Here is a 21,211-nt window from a genome sequence, read left to right as displayed (position 1 = left end):
CCGTAAGGTAGATACTCTGTCCCACACACCATGCCGCCCTTGCCTTGCTCCCTTCACTCACCCTCCTTCTCGCTCTCCCCTTGTCAAATATATCTCCGATCTCGCCAATGCCCACTAGTTGTCACGTTAGTTGCTTTGCAAGCTGTAGCAATAAAGGCTATCATCGACTGCTTACCCGTCCTCACAAATCTAGGGTTTTTCAAACCCTCAAATCTCAATCATGGCCACTACGACTATCCTAAAGCCGGCCCGCACGCTGCGTGCACCGCCAGTCAACGCTCCAGGCAACCTCAAGCCCTACCGTCCGTCAAAGCAGCTGCCAGACTGGCTGATCGAGGAGGCTCGGGGCACGCCCAAGGTCGACTTTGACCCTGCCATTCATCTCAAGATCCAGGACCCTGCTCAAGTCTACACCATGGAGCAAATCGGTCTGGCTGGAGAGGGCATCTCCAACACCGCAGCCTCGGACCCTTTCTCGCTCTTCACCCCGGACGCCATCCTGCAGTTCCGCCGCGAGCTGTTCTCCGAGGCTGTGCTCGCGAACTCGCAGTACGCTAGTGCGTTCGCCACAAACATGATCAGGGGATATGGACCCGAGTAAGCCGTTCTTGCCATCATCAAATATACTGTTACCTTAGTGGGCTACACTATTAACCTCCGGCAATCAGACTGGCACCTTTCATCTTCGCGGCGTGGCACCACCCCACCGTGCTGGCGCACATCTCCAAGATTGCCGGCATCGAGCTCGTCCCCGTCTTGTCCTGGGACGTGGGCCACGTCAACGCGTCCGTCAACGACCCGGGCGCCGCGCGGAGCCGGGACGAGAAGCTAGAGACCGACCCCGACATGTGCGCCTACGCCTGGCACCGCGACAGCTACCCCTTCGTCTGCGTGACCATGCTCTCGGACTGCGCCAACATGCGGGGCGGCGAGACGGTCATGCGCACCGGCGACGGCGGCACCGTGAAGGTCCGCGGCCCCACCCAGGGGACGGCCGTCATCATGCAGGGCCGGTACATCGAGCACCTCGCGCTCAAGGCCGTGGGCGGCCGCGAGCGGATCAGCATGGTCACTTCGTTCCGCCCTAAGGACGCCATGGCCAAGGACGAGTGCGTCCTGACCAGCATCCGGCCCATCAGCGAGCCCAACACGCTGTACAGCCAGTTCACCTCGTATCGGTTCAAGACCCTCGAGGAGCGCTTCCGCATCATGATGGAGCGGGTGCAGGAGAACAGAGGCAAGTTCGACCTCCAGGGTGTGAAGGATTTCCTAGAGGAGCAGAAGGAGTACATCGACGCTACTATGGGGGAACTCGTGGAGTACTAGTTGAGGAGCAATAACCAGGAAAATTGATGGTATGGTTATAGGATATTGTTTTGGGGGTTATTACTTTGCGAGCGTTTTCTTATATCTGAGCACAAATCGGGTACTTTGGCCTTGGGCTCTTATTTCTTTTTTTATCTTGAGAAGACTACGGTTGTAGCACATTTGTGTGAAAATTCCACTGATATGAGGAGCTATGATGACGTCTCTTTGCTTTCCACCACGAGTGATTAGTGAGGAGCATCTAGCAACAGACAACAGTACCAACCAGTGTAGAGTTAATCATATCTCGATTGGTGAGACTTCTAAACTGTCGGCGCTGAGGGATCCGGTCTGCACAACCAGTCCCATTCCGCCGCTCAAGTATGGTCCATCCTTATCACTCGCCTCAATCGACGCACTCCCAACCTCAGCCCTGATCTTGTTCCCTTGCACAGCCACTGCCATCTCGTATTCCGCATCAATGCCCCAGTCGAAAGGTATGGATGCTAGCACACGGCGGTGCTCGTCTCGAGCCTTGACGACCGAAAGACAACTGTTGCCCTTCGCATCCTTGCTCAAGATTACGCCATAGTATCGATGTAAGCCTCGCGTCCTCACGATGGCGCCTGCCCAGTTCCCAAAGGTGACCTTGAGCTTGTGGACCGTGAACTTGTAGTCGGCCCACTCTCTTGTGCCAATGCTGATCTGCCCTTCGCCGCTGTTCTTGACGATGTGAAAGGATGGGATCATGCGCATGTGGAAGTCGTCAACGCTGGTCACCCATGCATCATGCCAGTATTTGCATTCCTTGGCGGCCGGCCGGCGGAACACAGTCCGAGGTATGCCGCTCCATCCTAAACTCTCCAGCCAGACAGTGCCTTCGAAGGGATCGCCGGTTGTCGAGACTGCAAGTCCGAGCTGCTGTATAGGTTGGCTGTCCAACGTGTCAGGGATAGTCCATTCCATTCTCTGGGCGGTACCTGGTACAAGCTCCACGCTAGTTCCATCGTGGGACATCAGCTCATCGTTCTCGCTATAGTGTTTCAGGCGAAGCTGGACTTTCACAGGACCGCCCTTTCCCTCGGTCTTGACATTGGCAAACACCTTCTGCCCTGGATATACTAGCGGCGAGCACATCAAAGGGTATGTCGGTCCCATCCGTTCTACTTCTCTCGGTGAAAATGTCTGAGTCAAGGCTTCAACTGGGTTCGATGATCCCGTCAACCCCTGGATGCGAATAGCCAATCCCGATGTTCCCTGGTCATCCGAGCCCTGTTCAACCTTGGCACTGCTTCCAGTGGACTGGAAACCCTGGACACTCCCTGGCAAAGAGAAGTGGAATTGTGCACCGTCCTTGGGGGCTTTTAGGGGCGGTTCGCCAGCAAGCTGGTATCCCAAGTTGGCAACGTCGATGGCGATGCGTGCTGCATCATTGATCGAGTATCCCCCGTCGGCACTAGAGATGAGTGCACGATCCGCAAGGGGCCCTCGCCAGTCAGGACCACCCTCAAACGTGGACAAGCCGTGCATGATCGCAACAAGGCAACCTATATTGCCAGAGTTGCAGTCGGTATCCCACCCGCAGGTATTGATAATGTGCATCGCCTCGTGGAAGCTGTGGCCGCCGTAGATAAGAGCCATGACCATGATGGCGTGGTTGGGCATGACATGGCAAACGCCATGATACTTGTCGTAACCATGCGTATCCTCGATTCGCTGTCTTGTCTTTGCCCACTCGCCGTCTTCCTTGCACCAGGCCCGGACCTGTCCGATCATACGAGCGATGTCAGACTCGGCAGGGATGTACTGCAACCCAGTATCGAGCAAGTGGTCCACGTTCTTTGACACAAACGCCTCGGCCTCCATGGCGGCCCACAGCACGGCCGCATAAACCGACTCGCCGTCGTGGCTGACGGACCCAGCCGCCTTGGCGAGCTTGGCGGCGAGCTCCGGCCGGCCGGGCGCCACGAGCGCCCAGCCGTCGATGAATATCTGCGCGCCGATCTGCTCGGCCACCGTCCGGCCGTTCTGCGCGATCGAGCCGCTCCGCGGCGCCCAGACCCCCTCGCTCAGGTTCAGCCACGCCGTGTGCTCGGTCGACACGCCGCGGCCGCCCCACCAGAAGACCGAGCGGCGCTCGACGACGTTGTTGAGCCACGTGCGCCCGACGTCCTCGGCCGTCAGGTCCGGCGACACGCCGTGCTCCTCGAGGGCGCGCACAAAGGCGAAGGTGCCCGAGAGGTCGTCGTCGGTGACGACGAGGGGCAGCCCCAGGCGCTCGTGGACGTAATGCTTGACGGGGCCGAGCTCCGCCAGGATCCTCTGGTGAGTCCAGCCCTCGAAGGGCCGGCCCACGTACACGCCGATGAGCTTCCCCAGGACGCCCGCGTAGACGCGCTCGAGGTAATCGGCTTGGAGGGGTGCCATCTTCAGCGGAATTTCTCAGGTGACGCTTGGGATATCAGGGTCTGGATGCTACGCAACAAGCAGTCCTGGGCGGCTTGGATGGCTAGGCAGAAAGTAAATGGGGCGCGGGAGTTCGCTCGTTTGTCAGGTCCGTTGTGCCACTTCTACCGATGATCGGCGTTGTCGCGAAACGGGGCCCCGAGAAGATTGGCTCAGCTCGCTCGATGAGTAGACAACGGATCAGGGATGAGTGCGGTTACACTATTGCTCTATTGCTAGTCTCAGGCTATACCCGGTTGGCTGCTGGAAAGGTTAACCGGGTACACAAAGTGAAATATCTTGACTAATTCTCAGACACGTTTCTGCTAGGTTGGCGGACAGCTTTTGACCACTTAGTCCTCCCGTGCTGTCGTCGGACTAGCTCCGGCCGAGAATGGACATCCCCACCCGGTCATCGGCGCCCAATGCCGAAGGCTGCCACTTTAAAGCTTCTTTAACCCCCGCAATCTCAGTCTCGAACCTCCGCAATACATCCCCCCCGATCATCGTATCTTGCGGGGTATGCAGATCTTGACTGGATAGAGAAGCGGCACAGGAACTGGTGGGAAATTGGTCTCAGGAGGCCGGGCACCGGACCCAGGTGCGTGAGGGAGGAGTGAATAAGCGTATTATCTCCAAGTTGGCGAGATGTGGGAGTTCCTAGAGACGTCCCCAGGGGCGGTTAATTGCACCTCACCAAAGTCCCGGGATTCTCGCCGATCGACACCATAGAGAACCCTGTCCGTCGGCATGTTATCGGCCTGGACTGATCCCATGCAGTGATGCTTAAGTAGTTGACCCTGTAACTTTTGCTCTCCCCTCACTTGTCTCGCCCAGTGTATTTGACATCTTCGTACGCGACGACTCCGTCAGCATCGAGAACGACACCTTAATCACCTTTCGATCTTATCTTGGCTGTAGATTATGCAGGACAGTAGAGCAGAAGCGGTGCATCGAGAGCGGCGAGCTGAGATTGACAATGCCGCTGCCGTAGCCACTGACGATGAGCACTCGCTCACGGTAAGAGAGGCCTTCAGACGATATCCGAAAGCCGTGTTCTGGGCTATTGCCATGTCTTTCACGATGTAAGGCCATCCTTCCAGCACGTCTCAGTTTGACACACCTTAACAAGTATCCAGTGTCATGGAGGGTTACGATACCATCCTCCTCAGCAGCTTCTTCGCCTTTCCGCCCTTTGCAAAGAAGTATGGAACGTATCACCCGGAGATCGACCGGTACGTGATTTCGGGATCATGGCAAGTAGGGCTCGGCATCGCCTCCCAGTGCGGTGCTGTCATTGGCCTGGCCATCAACGGGTACGTGACGGAGTGGTACGGCCACCGCATGGTCACCATCTGGGGCTTGATCATCATGTCCGGCCTTATTTTCATATCCTTCTTCGCACCTTCGGTAGAGGTTCTATGCGTCGGGCAGCTCCTGGTCGGCATCCCCTGGGGAGTGTTCAGTATCCAGGGCAGTGCCTACAGTTCCGAGATATGTCCCTTGGCCGTCCGTGGGTATCTGACGTCTTTCGTTAACATCTGCTGGGTTCTCGGGCAGCTCATTTGCGCGGGCGTTCTTCAGGGGCTGGTGAACAACTCCACGGAGTGGGCATACAGGATCCCCTTTGCCATACAGTGGGCGTGGCCAGTGCCCCTGATCATCGTGGCTTTCTTTGCACCAGACTCGCCATGGTGGTTGATCCGCCGTGGGAGAGCAGATGATGCGCTCAAGTCTCTCAAGAGACTCTCAACAGGGCTTTCCGAAGAGGAAGTTCAGCAGAAGGTTGCGATGATGGTCCATACCAACGACTTTGAAGTCGCTGTGCAAACCGAGTCATCTTACGTGGACTGCTTCAAAGGCACAAACCTGAGGCGAACGGAGATAGCATGCATGACGCTGTCGGCTCAGAGCCTCCCCGGTCAAGCCCTCTGTTACTCAGCCAGCTTCTTCTTCACGCAGGCTGGCCTGTCGGCGGGCGATGCTTACAAGCTCAACTTCGGGAGTATGGGCGTAGCGTTTGTGGCAACCATGATCTCTTGGGGTCTGATGACGTTCTTTGGTCGTCGCACGCTCATCATCACGGGACTTGGTCTCCTGACCATCGACCTGCTCGTCATCGGCCTCCTAGACTTTGCAAAGAACCAAGAGACGGCAAAATGGGCGCAGGCCGCCCTGGCCATCGTCTGGCTCGGGATCTACTCTGCCACTCTCGGGCCGCAGTCCTTCGCACTCGCGGCTGAGGTCAGTGCCACGCGCCTGCGGATCCAGACGATCTGCGTAGCGCGCAATGCGTACAACGTGGTCAACATCATCAACAACACCATCGAGCCCTACCTGATCAACCCGACAGAGGCGAACCTGCGAGGCAAGACGGCGCTGTTCTGGTTCGGCCTGGCCTTCCTCACGACCGTGTGGAGTGTGTTTCGCTTGCCCGAGACGCGCGGGAGGACGTACGAGGAGCTCGATGTGTTGTTCGAGAAGCGGATCCCGGCCTGGAAGTTCTCGTCGACGTCGTTGGATGTCATTGCCGAGACGGAGATGATTCAGTCTTCAGATAAGAAATTGGCTGGTTGAGTCGAGAGGGTCCTTTGCAAACAAGTCGAGACAAGCCAGCAATCTGTGATTTCGTGCTTAGGCTCCGAGAAGCAATGGTGCACTTCAAGTTTTCGCTCCCTGTTGGCTCCTGACCATTGCCAAACAAGGCTATACTTTGGTCGACTTGTCTCTCCTCGAATTGTTAATCTCGTTCCCGCATGGCTGGTTGAGAGAGCAGGGAGGCAGGGAGATAGATTCGCCCAACACACCACATACCGGACAAACTCTGACAGACAAACCAGACACCGAACCGCCAAGAGCATGAACGCCAAGAACGCAAGACTGCCCTTAACAGAGATTTTCAGATGCAATAGTAACAGTCCCTCAGTTGGTCTAATCAAGCCTTGAACAAGAGGGCGGAGAACTTTTCTTCATTCTGAACTACCTTCTAGGCTCTGGAATCCAGCTCCTAACATGGTCATTTCCCCGTAATAAGGGCCGGGACGTCTTGGCAAAGTTGCATCCGCCTCCACAAGTTCCCACCTTTTGGCTTCCTAGTTGGGGCAACTCCCGAGTCGAGGTCAGGTCGGCTAATCGCCGGCGTTTCTCGTGCATCAGAACTGGGGAAAAGATGGTCAAAAGCAACCCTCCACACGAGTTTATTGGGATTTCTCGTGCATAGCACGCGGCGTTGCCAGCCTTGGCAAACCCCAGACCTGGAGGAACGAAGTCCTTTCACCAGACTTTGGGATACGAAGTGGGGAGTTCTCTAAGCGCCGCTATATTAACAAGGCGATTGAAATTGCCGAGCTGGAGTGCCGCCTCGTTCAATGGCGTCGAGAGTAAGCGAGGAGAACGTCCCCCGGATCGTGGATGCGGGATCTCGCGTCAGATCTAGACTTCAATTTAAGATTTAAAAGGCTCCGTAATTCCCATGCAGCTTTGACAATGTCGATCCCCGCCAGTCCAGCAATCTCAGCAGAGCCTCGCAGTTTGATTCTACACCCTCCACAAGAGAACAATGGGTTTCTTCAAACGCAATGGCGGCCAAGGAGTCACAGAGGCCACAAGAGCTGCTGGCTCTGGTCTCGCAGCGGTATGCCACTCTTAGCTGCGTCAACTTTGACTCTATTCCAGCTCTAATCTAACCATGAAGCCCTTTAGGTCCTCCCCGAGAACCCTAAGCCGTGGTACCGGACCGCCCATCTCATTCAGCTCAACTTGATCCTTCTGGTGCCACTCATGTCTTCCGCATCCGTTGGCTACGATGGCAAGTCTTGACAGCTCTCGGCATACACACTACCTATCGTTGACACCTTGCTAATGCCATCCTCCTTCCTTCCTCTAGGCTCGATGATGAACGGTCTTCAAACACTCAAGCAGTGGCGCACATTCTTCAACAACCCGGAGGGCGCCATCCTCGGTCTGATCAATGCCGTCTACCCCCTGGGCAAGGTCGTCGCCCTCTTTCTCGTCGCATGGGTTTCGGATCGCTACGGGCGACGACTCCCCCTCCTCATTGGCTTGGTCACCTGCATCGGCTTTGCCATCATGCAGGGTCTTGCTCAGACGCTGCCCGCGTTTGTCACGGCCAGGGCCCTGCTCGGTTTCTTCACCTCGTTCATCAGCCAGCCGAGCCCGATCCTCATCAGTGAGCTGGCTTACCCGACGCAGCGTGGTAAGCTGACTGCGCTGTACAACACCTTCTTCGTAAGTGACGACTGCGTCCGCGGGGAGTAGCAACGGGTGAAACATGCTGACAGATCGCGTCTCCCAGTATGTCGGCTCGATCTACGCTGCTTGGTGCACGTACGGCACGTTCAAGATCGGGTCCACCTGGAGCTGGAGAATCCCTTCGCTGCTGCAGGGCTCGCTGCCTATCTTCCAGCTGCTCGGATTGTGGTTCCTACCCGAATCCCCTAGGTAAGACCGAGCGATCAGAAGCGAAGAGGTCGAGAGCTGACAGTGTGCATCAGATGGCTTATCTCCAAGGGCCGGAAGGAAGAGGCTCGTGCCATTCTTACCAAGTATCATGGCGGAGGCGATCCCAACTCTACGCTGGTCGAGTTCGAACTGCAGGAAATGGAGCTTGTGATCACGGAGGAGGCAGATACGGTCTCGCAGTCCTCGTGGCTCGAGCTGTTCCGCACCCCGGCCAACCGGAGACGGACCCTCATTGCCGCCGTCGTAGGCTGGTTCAGTCAGTGGGCCGGCAACGGAGTCGTCAGCTACTACCTGGTCCTGGTGCTCAACACCATCGGGATCACCGAGACCAAGGACCAGGCCCTCATCAACGGCCTGCTCAACATCTTCAACTGGATTGCCGCCATCTTCGCCGGCGCCATGATGGTCGACCGCCTCGGCCGCCGCACGCTGTTCCTGGCTTCGACGGCGGGCATGGCGGCCAGCTACGCCGTCTGGACCGCCCTCACGTCTCACTTCGTCGACAGCAAGAACGAGGCGACCGGCCGCGCCGTCGTCGGCTTCATCTTCATCTTCTACTTCTTCTACGACATCGCCTGGACGCCGCTGCTGCAGGCCTACCCCGTCGAGATCTACCCCTACACGCTGCGCAGCCGCGGCCTGTCCTTCACCTACATCGTCTCCTTCGTCGGCCTCATCGTCGGCAACCAGGTCAACCCGATCGCGATGAAGGCCATCGGCTGGAAGTACTACCTCGTGTTCTGCTGCCTGCTGTGCGTGCTGTTTGTCATCATCTGGTTCCTCTTCCCCGAGACAAAGGGCCACACGCTCGAGGAGATCCGCGAGGTCTTCGAGGGGCCCCGCGCCGCCGTGCTGGACAAGGTGGCCGCTGCCGAGGCCGGCCATTACGAGGCGGCTGGCGAGACCAAGAAGGAGGAGAATGCGGAGGAGATCAAGCGTGTCTAAGGGCACTGCGGTGTTGAAAGCGCTCAATCGTGGATATCTAGTACCAGTGCGTTACCAAGATGAGAGTTTGGTGGCTCAGCTTGTCAAACCTACATGTCAAACTCTTAAGTAGACACAATCTGTGACCAAATCAGTGCATCATTCACTCCCCTTCCATGGATCCAAGCCCCAATTTCATGTTTCGTTTGAACTTAGGGAATCCGAATGTTAGACAATTAGCCAAGTAAATGCTCTACTTATTTAGCGATTTTCAAGTCAGGTTGGTTTCATGAAGATGACTTCCGTCTGCCAGATGTACTCTAGCTGCACCATTCTTATGCGTATCCCAGAGAAGGCGGAGTAATGACTTGATGGTTGATGGGGGTGCGGGAAGACAATATCACGGAGCTACTTGCTGGCCATTAGCTACTCATCACTAATGGATAGCATGAGATTTCCGGAAGCCCATGCGTCTAAAAGGGGTGGACATAGCTCGAGTCTTGTATTTGTCGGTATGTAGTCGAGGCTGACAACGCTAGGTCCCCAAATAGGCAAGAATCACGTAACCGCCCTGCTCACGTAAGACATCACGTAACGACGCATCTCCAAATCCCGTTCAAGAAAAGGCATTACCAACAATTATCAACCTAGTAGCGCAGACCATTTGGGCAATTGCGACTAAGACGGAAAGAAATGAGCGACGACCAAGCAAGGATCGAGGTAGGCAGCTCGTTGTGGACCTAGAAGCCTGTCTTGATGATTGCTATTAACATCTCCTTGAAGCGACGCCGCAATCGCGGCCGCGCCGCACAGAGCGCCTTCCGCAAGCGCCAGTCGCAGGCCCGTCAGGACATGCTGGAAGAGAATTCCAGGCTCAAGCAGGCCCTCGAGAGCATAATGGGCGAGATCAGCGAGAACGACCGCCCCGCACTGCGGTCCCTGGTCCGGGATGCGGCCGAGCTTGCCGGCGTTAGACCGGGTCCCGGCACACCAGCGTCGGGCGGCACCCGGAGCAGGTTCAGGATATCAAATATACCCTTTTTGGACCCTCATAGTTCTGCAACATCGAATCTGCATTCGGCATCAGCTTTGAGAGAAGATGGCTGGCTCGCTGCCGATAGCGAAGAAGCCCGAGCCGACCAAGTCAGCGCACTCATCAGACAAAGGCTACCTCACACGAGCGTCAGTCGAGACCCATTCCAGTACTACCGCTGCGAGCACGGAGCTGCTACAGTCCTCCCATTCCTCGGGATGGGCGCCCTGACGATTTCAGGGCGGATCTTCTGGCATCTGACCGAAAAGTTCGAAGCAGCTCTGTACGGCGACCTAATCAGTCCGCGGAACAGTCTCGAGCACTCCACCACGGCGGCAGAGCCCCCACCCAGGCTAGTCGACCTGCTGCGGAGGTCCAAGTCTATGCAACACACGGAGCCGTACCAGTGGATCGCGATGGTGGATGAGCGCGTGGACCTCGCCCGACGGGAGGCAGCCCGCGATGGGATCGAGCATCCTTCTCGCCTGGAGACGCTGCAATTCCCCATTATCGATCACGACACGCCCTCTTCCACAGGGTCCGGCATTGACTGGCTGTCGCCCATCACCGCCGAGAAGCGGATCAGAGAGATTGTCGGCGATGACGTCTTTGCCGTGCTGGCGACGCCCGCACTTGACCGATGGGAGGCGAGGCATAACCATAGACACGAGTCGCAACAGAGCGAGGGAGCGGACCTCATCGAGAGTTTCTTAGACATCCTCTCTAATTCCTTTGTTTGCTTTGGAGACGGCCCGCGGTGGGCGAGGGCCAAGTTTGATGATTTGTTGAGGGCATGGTGTCTTTCACTCATTGACAAGCAAGCGGTACAGGGATGAGCCGTCACACAAGAAGGCCAGGATGAACAGGATAAACAGGATGAACATGATCATTCTTGGCGACTGTGCTCTTCTAGGAAGTGTCAAGACCGCCTTGCTAATTATATAAGTACGGGTGCTTTCGTTCTCTGCACTTTCGCTGAAGATATCTCCATGATCCTATCGTTGATAACAAAAGCATGTGTTGCGGTGCACATGCAAACGTTTCTTGCTTCCTAGATGCCGAGTAGTAATTAAAAGAACCGAGAGTCAATATATCAAGAGCCGTCATCTTACTACTGAGACGAGTAACTGCAACCTTGAGGAGCGAAAGTAACGATGAGGAGACCCTGTAAGCTTCAAGTTGCCCATGATTTGGCACAACCCAGAAGATCTGCTCCTCGTCGACGCCTTTTCCACACCACTTGCCCCGTTTTCTGTTCCCTCTGGATGCTGCCCGCTGAGATCGCTGCCGCTGACCGTACCCTCCCTGGCGGAGGTGATCCTTCGTCAACAGAGAACCGGGCGGTGGGGGGCAGCTTGGAGCCCCCGACGTGTCGCTCACAGAATTTCCAGAATCTTGTTCGATATAAAAAGCACATGGTGAGATGGAGTTTGAAAGTGGTTCCATGGATGCGGTAGGTGGATCTGTACTCGAGGTTGGAGCAGGCGGATGGGTGCCTAACCCAGTCGGAAATGAAGGACAAGCACTCTCAAAGGGCTGGGAAGGAGGAAGTGCCAGTGGACTGACTTGCGAGTCCGAGGGCGGTGTCGCCGATGGAGGTAAGTGTCGCCGGTCCAGGTAGTGGCTGCGGGGAGTTAGCGAGGGCCATCCCTTCTACTATACAGTCTAGCAAGCCACCCACCCTCATTCTGGCCGCCCGGACCCAAGGAGTCTTCCAGAAAGACATTGTAGAATCAGCGTCAGCCGCACGGTCGAACTCGATGTAACACCGGTGAGATCCCCCTGGCGATACGTCCATCCACCCCGTCTGGCCAGTGCGTAGTATAGCTGTAGTCTTTCAGCACATCCTGGATTGTCTCAATACACTCGCCTTGGCTGATGGTACCAAAGAAGACCACGGAAACAAGGCGATTTTGAGACCTGGCCCACTCAAAGTGCTGTGAGACCGTGACTGTAATGCTTGCTCGGGGAGAGAAAGGCAAGAGGAAGGACAAATAGATTCTGCGGGTCTTGTCTTTTTGTCGTGGGTAGTCCTGAAGATACACTTGGAGGCAAATGGAAATGCAGGATAAAGGCAAACTCCAAGGAACAGCGAGTTGGTGGTCAAAAGGATGGTGTTGGTATTGGCTGAACCAGGCGAGTGTAAAACAGTCTCGAGAAAGACTGCCTACACTGGTGAGCCACTCCCCTCCGAGGGGGAAGTAATGTTCCGAATTCCCAAACGAGGTTAAATGAAGCAAGCTGGAAGGCACCAGGGGCACAGGACTGATGCTCCCTGCTTTCCCATGACCAACAGAAAATCACAAGCAGCTCCGAGGCTGACTCGTCGCCCGTGCCTGCACCGTTCATCACAAATCCTCCCCAAACAAGGAACACTAGCCAATCTGGCTCACGTCCGCAATCATGGCCAGATATTCCGGGGGAGCTTCTGCAATTCAAAAGGAGACTGAGGACTACTTACTCTCTGCACTGGCTGTCGTCAGGGGCATATATATGAATATTCATCCCACGTCTTGCGTAGGGTTTGGACTGTTCCCAGGCCTTGAATACGTACGTGTTGAGCTTGTCCAGGCGACTAAACCATCTTCAATCTCGCCAACCCGTAGAAATATAGAAGACTGAACACGGGGTGACCAAAGGCATACATTGTTCCCCTAATTATCAACACTGTTTCTGGACAAGGACTTCATCCCACTACACAAGAACCCCTGTCCAGTTTACATTACCGCCTCGACTATTCTCTGTCGGCGCCGGATGAAATCGGACGTCCACATAATTTACAAATGAGAGTACACATCAGAGGTCCCTTTCCAGTACTCAGCCACGGCTCTCACTGTGCTCGACGTCATCAGTGGCCTTCGTCTGCTCAATGTCCTCAGCTGCCTTCCTCTGCTCGTACACAATGGCGGCGTTCTCTCCCTTCTTGAACTCCTGGTGGGCGATGGTCTCGAGCGACAAGCCGCGCGTCTCCTTGAGGAAGAAGAAGGCGACGACGCCGATGGCCGCGTCGAAGAGGCCCCAGAGCAGGAATGTGCCCCAGCCCATGCTCGCCATCATGTACGGGGTCGTCAGCGAGAAGACAAAGTTGAAGAGCCACTGCGCGGCCACGCCGGTCGCGATGCCGGGCTCGCGGATCCGCGTCGGGAAGATCTCGGAGACGTAGGGCCAGGGCATGGGGCCCCAGGAGAAGTTGTAGAAGATGACGAAGATGTAGATGAGGGCGATGGTGGCGATGCCCGACGACGTGACGTCGCCGCCCGGCGGCGGGGGCTTGGTCTTGACGACGACGGCCGTGACGATCTGGCAGCAGGCCATGGCGAAGGCGCCGCCGATGAGGATGACGCGGCGGCCGACGCGCTCGGAGACCAGGATGACGAAGAGGCCGCAGGCGACGACCTTGACGGCGCCGAAGATGGCCGTCAAGAGCAGGTTCTGGTCCGGGTTGTTTCCAACGAGGAGCTTGAAGTATTGGGGGCCGAAGTAGGCAAAGGCAGTCGCCCCGGTCGCTTGCTGCGCAACGAAGATCGCGAAGGCGGTAAAGATACGCTTGAAGTTGTCGCGCTGGAGGAGTTCTGGAGTTCCACATATTAGCATGTGAGGACACAGAAGTCGTCATAGCCACGGGAGCCTCACCTTTGAACTGGAAGCCCTCTGTCTCCCTGGCTTCGGTCTCCACACCCTGACGGATCTCGTCCATCTCGGCCTGAGCGACTTCAGAGTCGTCGGCCCGGATCCACTTCAGACTCTCCCAAGCCTCGTCGTGTCTGCCCTTCTTGGTAAGCCAACGCGTGCTCTCCTTGAGCGTCAGCATTCCGAGACCGAGCATGGCCGCGGGCAGGATCTGGAGGCCAATGGGGATTTGCCACTGCTTGGCCTCGTCCGGTGATACGTGCTTGGCAACACCATAGTCGATCCAGTAGGAAGTGAAGATGCCCTAGAAGAGTCAGCAATGTTCCAGACTTGATGAAGAGTTGCAGGGCGTCATACAAAAGTGAAGAACCATTGGAAGAAACTACCGCAGGTGGCCCTCATCTCCTTGGGAACCATCTCGCTGCTGAACATGGGAACGACGACCGTTGCAGCCCCGAGGCCCAGGCCAGCGATAACACGGGCGACGTAGAAGGCGGGCAGAGAGTGGGTATTGATGGTCTGGATGGCTGCGCCAATGCAGAAGACAAAGGATGAAATCATGAGCGAATACTTGCGGCCGAGCTTGTTGGTCATCGGCCAGGCCAGGAAGCAGGCCACAAAGGCTCCGAGCTGTTGCAGACCGACAGCAAGGGAGTTGGTCCGAGTGGTATCACCTGTCCCATATCTATAGTCCCTCTCAAAGGACTTCATAGTCAAAACACCACCTGTGATGTTATCATTAGTGGACGCTCTCCACCACCTCGCGCGACGGCGATGGCTGACTTACCAACGCTACCCCATCAGTCAGCACGGAAACGAACACAAGGCTGTCGCCTGCGAGAGGAACACTTACATTCCGCTGTCATAGCCAAACAGAAAGCCTCCCATGCAGACTACAGCGCCGAGCCAGTAGGCTCGCACCCTGCCGAGCGTCGTACCCTTGACCATGGTGAAGACTGAGTGCTGAAAGGGCTTTGATACTGGCTTGTTTTGATACCAGACGGAAACTGGATAACCCCAGACGCGATCTTCGGCGGTTTATGTAGGTCTCTAAGATCCGAGGAAAGGGATTCGCCCAGACTAGCCCGGCTTTAAACCAAAGGTCGGTGGTATTGTCGAGGTTTCCTCGCGCGCCTCGCCAGCCCAGGGGCAGGGATTGGTCACGCAGGAAACGGCCCACGAGCCAGTGAGATGACGACAGAGGGCTCCAAGTGGAGTAGAACTCGTCTCAGACCTGGCTCACACATGTTGGTCGCTCGCAGAGTTGCGCGGGGAACGTCTGGAGATTGGTTCTGGGGATCACTTGTGGAGAGGCAACCCCGAGAGGCCAGCGTCCGGCCAATCGCCAGCCGCCGTCGCTCCTCGGGCTTCGCTCGTCGTAGTGCTCACCACCTTCTCCACCAGGCTCTTCCACTAGTTCCCTGGAACGGATGGGATATTGCTGATCGCGTGTAGCACGACTGATCACAAGCCGAGCAGAACAGACAAGCCTATCCGTCGGATGGCGGCACTGCGCATGATGCAGGCGAGTGATGGCCAGAATGGTTGGCGGAAGTTCATCAGGAGCTACCTCAATGTTAACAATGCATGTCCTTGCTCTGGTACTTATCCCACTACCTAAAACCGATGGGTTGATGGAGAGTCAAGTACTTCCGTTAGCAGCAGGTCAACTAACCTGACCATCACTCTGCAGGACGGAATCACAGCGAGGGGGCCGAGAGCGGCGCATGGTGGAGACGGGACTCGGGGCTCTGGATCGGCAGACGCCCGAGAGTTGGAGATGGAGGGGTAGCATATTAGAAACAGCATTTCCTTACATCCAAGCAGAGGTTGTTTGTTCTTCACCTCTCGCATTCCATCGTACAGCTTCCGGTGTTGGTCAGCTTGCTTGTTACCTCTCTGTTTGTTTGGAGAAAGTAACATCTGCCTCTCGCCTTCCACACACTCTCTCGTCCCCTCTCTAAACGCTCCCCTACTCCTACCATCCCCGTCCCCCAAGATGGCTGGCCAGAAGCGCCCCAACTTCCTGGTCATCGTCGCCGACGACCTGGGCTTCTCCGACCTCTCCTGCTTCGGCGGCGAGATCCGGACGCCCAACCTCGACAAGCTGGCCAAGAACGGGCTGCGCTTCACCGACTTCCACGCCGCGGCGGCCTGCTCGCCGTCGCGCGCCATGATCATGACGGGCACCGACCACCACATCGCCGGGCTCGGCAACCTGATCGAGTGGACCAACGTCTCGGGCCAGAACGACCCCAACGGCAAGATGTCGACGGCCCCGCAGCGCGGCATGCCCGGCTACGAGGGCTACCTCAACGAGCGCGTCGTCGCCCTGCCCGAGATCCTGCGCGACAACGGCTATCACACCGTCATGTCGGGCAAGTGGCACCTGGGCCTGACGCCCGAGCGCAGCCCCAAGGTGCGCGGCTTCGAGCGCAGCTTCGCCCACCTGCCCGCCTGCAGCAACCACTTCGCCTACGAGCCGCAGCTCGAGTCCCCCGACCCCATCCCCGAGTTCATGTCCATGAGCTTCATCGCGCTGCACAGCGAGGACGGCGAGTACGTCCGCAAGCTGCCCGAGGGCTGGTACTCGTCCGACGGCTACGGCGACAAGATGCTGAGCTACCTCCGGGACTGGAAGGAGAAGGACGACGGCCGGCCCTTCTTCGGCTACTACCCCTTCACCGCGCCGCACTGGCCGCTGCAGGCGCCCCAGGAGTACATCAAGCACTATCGCGGCGTCTACGACGACGGGCCGGACGCGCTGCGCGAGAAGCGCCTGCAGCGCCTCAAGGAGCTCGGCCTGGTGCCCGACGAGGTGGAGGCGCACCCCGTCGTCGCCGACGAGGTCAAGGAGTGGAAGGACATGTCCGAGGCCGAGCGCCAGAACTCGGCGCGCGCCATGGAGTGCTTCGCCGGCATGGTCGAGTGCATCGACGTCAACGTCGGCAAGGTCGTCGACTACCTCGAGTCGGTCGGCGAGCTCGACAACACCTTTGTCTGCTTCCTGAGCGGTATGTCATTTCCCTGATCACCACTCTGTGCTTCAAGTGTCCCCATGAACCGAACTAATCGCAAAATTAGACAACGGAGCTGAGGGTGCGGCGTATGAGACCTACCCCATCGTGCAGGGCTCCATGATGCAGCACCTCAAGAAGTACTACAACAACCACATCGACAACCTGGGCAACGGCGACTCGTTCATCTGGTACGGCCCGCGCTGGGCGCAGGCGGCGACGGCGCCGAGCCGGCTGTTCAAGGCCTACACGACCGAGGGCGGCGTGCGCGTGCCCTTCCTGATGAAGCCGCCCGCCGTCTTCGCCCAGAAGATGGAGAAGAACGGCATCTCGCACCAGTTCTCGACCGTCATGGACCTGGCGCCCACGATCCTCGATATGGCCGGCGCCAAGCACCCGGCGCCCACGTACCAGGGCCGCGAGGTCGTCGGCATGCGCGGCAAGTCGATGGTGCCGTACCTGACCGACGCGGCGCCCTCGATCCACGAGAAGGACTTCATCAACGGCTGGGAGACGTGCGGGCGCGCCGCCGTGCGCAAGGGCGACTGGAAGATCGTCTTCATCCCCAAGCCCCGCGGCCCGGAGAAGTGGCAACTGTACAACCTGGCCCGTGACCCGGGCGAGGTCCACGACCTGGCCGAGCAGGAGCCCGAGCGGCTCAAGGAGCTGATCAAGCTGTGGGATGAGTACGTGCTGGAGACGGGCGTCATCCCCCTGGCGCCGGAGCTGGGCAAGTGGATGGCGGCGATGGAGGAGCAGATGCCCGAGAACGCCTGGATCGAGTACGACTACTGGAAGGACGGCGCGAGGGACGACCCGGCCAAGTTCACGAGGCAGGTGCCCCGGTTCAAGAGGGAGGTCAAGGCCATATGATATGCTCGGTAGCGGGATTGGGCGATGTTACATTGCGATCTAGTTCTCTGCATGCAATAGAAAAAGTTAAAGAGTATACTCGGCTCCTCGTATCGTTGTTTTCTTATCTAGTAAACCTCTCCTCCTGACTGGGTCGATAACTAATCACTCCTCCTGCCATGCCTCTCCCCAAGTCAGAACAATGTCCTGAGCCAGACTGTAGTACGTGCGAGCCGTGTCCAAGGAAGACCTCTTGATATGGTTTTGAGAAGAGGCAGCGCCTCAGAGATGAAGGGCACCTCTGGGCATCCACAGTCTCATCCACTCCCCTTCCCTTCCCTTCACTCCGCCTCAACGCCATCGCCGTCCTCCTCTGCCTCGGCCAGGTGAGCATACGCGTCGTACTTGTCCGACCGCTCGAAGCGCAACTCAAAGTCATGCTGACTCAGGATGTGCTGCATCGCCTCGCCGACACAGCCCTCCTCGTTGCGCCACCACTTCTCCCGGCCCCACTGCTCGTCGGTCTGGCCCTCCCGGCGCCGAACGCACATGGCCAGGTCGATCATGTAGGTCTTGAAGAACCCGCCCTCGAGGTGGGGCACGACGATAAAGTTGTCCGGACGGGTGTCCATGTTGAGCATGTCGGCCGCGTCGACCTCACGGGTGACCGCGACGGCGGCGTCAACGATCTCCTGCCAGAGCCCCCGCGGAGCGTAGTGGGGCAGATCTTCGAGGGAGAACCCGGGGAGGAACTGGGTGACGATGCCCTCGATCTGGAAGTACTCGTGGCTGTCGTAGCCCGGAGGGGTGGCGTCGAGTACGCATGTGCCCATGAACCGGGGGATGGAGACGCCCTGGGAGGCTTGCAGGCCGTCGTAGGCGCCAACCTCGCTCAGATATAGCCCGTCGAGATTCTTGGTTACGAAGATCTCGTCCTGCTCCGGGGTGAACTCTGAGCCTTCCACACCAGGCAGGTGAACCTGTCCCGTAAGGTGGAGCCCAAAGGCATCGGCGCCGCCGGTCTGGACAAAGTTGTTGAATGCAGTGGCGATCTCGGGGGTGTATGGGCCGATTTCAAATTGTGCGCGCATGCCGTGGGAAAAGCGATGGTCATAGAGCTTCAGAAAGAAGACTTCAGGGTTGTTGTTTAGAATCATGCCGACAACCAAAGCGACAGAGCAAGTGAAAGGCTCCTTGACGCGGAGGATGGTGGCTGCGATCTGACGAGTCGGTTGTCCGGGAGCCGTGAACTGGAGTTGCAGCTCCTGTCCCTGTTGATAGCCTGGGAAGGGTGTGCGGACTTCAGACTGTTGGTCGCTCATGATGGAGATTGTCTGAAGGTGTTTCTGGGTGGTTGAGAGAACTAGAGATGCGTGGGTGCGAAGGGTAGGTTCTGAGTTCTTGACAGAGATAGACAAAAGTGCTGCCTTTTGTGTCGGTTGGGTTTTTCAAGGCCGGGTGCTGAGGGGAGGATCTTTCCAGGTTTTATTTATACCTTTGGAGAGATTAATTTGAGAGCGCAGGTCGGTTGAATCAACGGTGAAGTGTTGGATGTCTTGCAACAACTCCCATTCATCATCTGAAGTGGGTTATTCACTTCAGTTGACGTTCACAATGGTCTGACATTTGGTGAATGGTTCCGATATATAAAATGCTCAAAGAGCTACAGGCAACTTAATTCATTATATGTACCGTAACCTGACATTTTGAGTACCTATATGTAGTTGTAGTGGTGACATGCTTTGTGAAGGTGTTGCAGGTGTGTGCAAGTATTCAACTTCTCTGGTTTCTTTGGGTTGTGGTTTCTCAGTGCTCATGTACTATTGAAGACAAGTTAAAAAAAGAAACTTAATTCACACCAATTTTTGAGTCGTTACAAAAGGGCCAAACACCTTGTTTCAACTGTGACTGGGCCATTGTTGTGTAAAAACGTGTTTCCGAACGATCAGGGACAATGTTAGTCTTATCAGATCTCGGATCTTATCGCCAACTCGGACTCTCTGGCCCAAAAACGTCACGGATGGCCTGTGCGCTCCGGGGCCTGTCCGGCTTCAAAAATACGCAGCAGTCTTCATCACAGCACTGTGCTTACCCCAAGCCATTGAGCCCCGGAAATGGCTCAATCGCTTCTCCTCTGTACCATTATTTGAAAAGCCATCGTTCCGCTTCCATTTGCTCCATCATGTTCGCTCGGCCGCTAGCCCGTCGGGCAGCAGCCGCCACGGGCGCATCGAGCCTGCGAAGCCGTGGCACACGCGACATCCTCACGCCGGCACTCCGCAGCAGCAGCAGCAGCAGCAGCGCTCCGATACAGGTGACTCGACGATCCTACGCCTGCAAGACCCCGTCCTCTTCCTCGTCCTCCTCCCGCCCCGGCCCCGGCGGCCTCGAGAAGATCCCCTCGACCCCGATCCGCGTCCTCCGCACCGTCGAGTCCCTCCGCCGCTGGCGCAGGCCGCACACGCTCGACCACCGCTCCGTCGCCCTCGTGCCCACCATGGGCGCCCTGCACGACGGCCACCTCTCGCTCATCCGCGCCGCCGCGCGCGACAACCACCACGTCGTCGTCAGCCTCTACGTCAACCCGGCGCAGTTCGGCGTCCGCGAGGACCTCGCCTCCTACCCGGTCACCTGGGACGCCGACTGCGCGGCCCTGGCCCGGCTCGACCGCGAGCTCGCCGACGACGGCGCCAACCTCGGCCGCGTGAGCGCCGTCTTCGCGCCCTCGACGGCCGAGATGTACCCCTCGGGCTTCCCGGGCCAGGAGGTCGACTCCAAGGGCAGCTTCGTCGTCATCACGCCCATGTCCGAGCTCCTCGAGGGCGGCACGCGGCCGACCTTCTTCCGCGGCGTGGCGACGGTCTGCATGAAGCTCTTCAACGCCGTGCAGCCGGAGCGCGCCTACTTTGGCCAGAAGGACGTGCAGCAGTCGGTCATCATACGCAAGATGGTGCGCGACTTTCTGCTGCCGGTCGAGATCGTCGTCGGCGACACGATGCGCGAGGCCGACGGGCTGGCCATGTCTTCGAGAAACGTGTACCTGGGCACGAGGAGGAGAGCGGTCGGGATCGTATTGCGGAGGGCGCTCGAGGCTACGGAAAAGGCGTACGCTGCGGGCGAGCTGGAGGCGAGCAAGATCCTGGGCGCGGCGAGGGCAGTCACGGAGAAGATGCTGGCGGAGCAGATGGCGCTGGAGCTAAAGGACAGGGCGCAGTTTGAGGTGGACTACGTCTCCCTGTCGGATCCCGACACATTGGAGCACCTTGAGAGGATTGACCCAGCGAGGGGGGCGATCGTCAGCGGTGCGGTCAAGATGCTGCCGGTAGAAGATCCCCAACCAGGCGAGGATCTGGGTCACAGCGGAGGACCGCCGGTACGGCTCATTGACAATGTCATACTCAAGCCGTCAACAGATTAAGCAGGCAAAAACGTAAATAAAATTACAAGATATAACGGAGAGTCTCCGCATTGAAAGAGCACGCGTTTCACAAAACCGTGGGAATCAAGATTCAAGTTCAAGGAC

General features: G+C 57.5%; 10 protein-coding genes across 10 annotated transcripts; 7 read left to right on the top strand and 3 right to left on the bottom strand.

The window, feature by feature from the left end:
• Window positions 1-220: 220 nt before the first annotated feature.
• On the top strand, window positions 221-1,326 carry E0L32_001527 (uncharacterized protein; the record flags this gene model as incomplete). Its single annotated transcript, XM_031135616.1, has 2 exons — window positions 221-597; window positions 669-1,326. The coding sequence occupies 2 exons, from the start codon at window positions 221-223 to the stop codon at window positions 1,324-1,326; spliced, it is 1,035 nt and encodes a 344-aa protein (XP_030990778.1).
• A 279-nt stretch (window positions 1,327-1,605) lies between these two features.
• Window positions 1,606-3,732, bottom strand: E0L32_001526 (uncharacterized protein; the record flags this gene model as incomplete). The annotated part of the gene is made up of 1 exon (XM_031135615.1): window positions 1,606-3,732. One exon carries the CDS (start codon window positions 3,730-3,732, stop codon window positions 1,606-1,608), a length of 2,127 nt encoding a protein of 708 aa, XP_030990777.1.
• A 942-nt stretch (window positions 3,733-4,674) lies between these two features.
• On the top strand, window positions 4,675-6,327 carry E0L32_001525 (uncharacterized protein; the record flags this gene model as incomplete). Its single annotated transcript, XM_031135614.1, has 2 exons — window positions 4,675-4,835; window positions 4,890-6,327. 2 exons carry the CDS (start codon window positions 4,675-4,677, stop codon window positions 6,325-6,327), a joined length of 1,599 nt encoding a protein of 532 aa, XP_030990776.1.
• A 982-nt stretch (window positions 6,328-7,309) lies between these two features.
• Window positions 7,310-7,569, top strand: E0L32_001524 (uncharacterized protein; the record flags this gene model as incomplete). The annotated part of the gene is made up of 2 exons (XM_031135613.1): window positions 7,310-7,384; window positions 7,453-7,569. The coding sequence occupies 2 exons, from the start codon at window positions 7,310-7,312 to the stop codon at window positions 7,567-7,569; spliced, it is 192 nt and encodes a 63-aa protein (XP_030990775.1).
• Window positions 7,570-7,644: 75 nt separating this feature from the next.
• E0L32_001523 (uncharacterized protein) lies at window positions 7,645-9,177 on the top strand (the record flags this gene model as incomplete). The annotated part of the gene is made up of 3 exons (XM_031135612.1): window positions 7,645-7,998; window positions 8,066-8,211; window positions 8,265-9,177. 3 exons carry the CDS (start codon window positions 7,645-7,647, stop codon window positions 9,175-9,177), a joined length of 1,413 nt encoding a protein of 470 aa, XP_030990774.1.
• A 672-nt stretch (window positions 9,178-9,849) lies between these two features.
• Window positions 9,850-11,025, top strand: E0L32_001522 (uncharacterized protein; the record flags this gene model as incomplete). Its single annotated transcript, XM_031135610.1, has 2 exons — window positions 9,850-9,876; window positions 9,940-11,025. The coding sequence occupies 2 exons, from the start codon at window positions 9,850-9,852 to the stop codon at window positions 11,023-11,025; spliced, it is 1,113 nt and encodes a 370-aa protein (XP_030990773.1).
• Window positions 11,026-13,006: 1,981 nt separating this feature from the next.
• On the bottom strand, window positions 13,007-14,767 carry E0L32_001521 (uncharacterized protein; the record flags this gene model as incomplete). Its single annotated transcript, XM_031135609.1, has 5 exons — window positions 13,007-13,761; window positions 13,823-14,123; window positions 14,177-14,544; window positions 14,607-14,611; window positions 14,673-14,767. 5 exons carry the CDS (start codon window positions 14,765-14,767, stop codon window positions 13,007-13,009), a joined length of 1,524 nt encoding a protein of 507 aa, XP_030990772.1.
• A 1,051-nt stretch (window positions 14,768-15,818) lies between these two features.
• Window positions 15,819-17,709, top strand: E0L32_001520 (uncharacterized protein; the record flags this gene model as incomplete). The annotated part of the gene is made up of 2 exons (XM_031135608.1): window positions 15,819-16,833; window positions 16,904-17,709. 2 exons carry the CDS (start codon window positions 15,819-15,821, stop codon window positions 17,707-17,709), a joined length of 1,821 nt encoding a protein of 606 aa, XP_030990771.1.
• Window positions 17,710-18,029: 320 nt separating this feature from the next.
• Window positions 18,030-19,010, bottom strand: E0L32_001519 (uncharacterized protein; the record flags this gene model as incomplete). The annotated part of the gene is made up of 1 exon (XM_031135607.1): window positions 18,030-19,010. One exon carries the CDS (start codon window positions 19,008-19,010, stop codon window positions 18,030-18,032), a length of 981 nt encoding a protein of 326 aa, XP_030990770.1.
• An 860-nt stretch (window positions 19,011-19,870) lies between these two features.
• E0L32_001518 (uncharacterized protein) lies at window positions 19,871-21,106 on the top strand (the record flags this gene model as incomplete). Its single annotated transcript, XM_031135606.1, has 1 exon — window positions 19,871-21,106. The coding sequence occupies one exon, from the start codon at window positions 19,871-19,873 to the stop codon at window positions 21,104-21,106; it is 1,236 nt and encodes a 411-aa protein (XP_030990769.1).
• Between the last annotated feature and the right edge of the window lie 105 nt (window positions 21,107-21,211).

The sequence above is a fragment of the Thyridium curvatum genome, assembly GCF_004353045.1.
Source record: "Thyridium curvatum strain D216 chromosome Unknown NODE_6_length_784332_cov_80.453264, whole genome shotgun sequence".
In the NCBI taxonomy this organism is placed as follows: domain Eukaryota; kingdom Fungi; phylum Ascomycota; class Sordariomycetes; order Thyridiales; family Thyridiaceae; genus Thyridium; species Thyridium curvatum.
The sequence above is the reverse complement of the archived record's forward strand: the minus strand, read 5'-3'. Positions and strand labels throughout refer to the sequence as shown.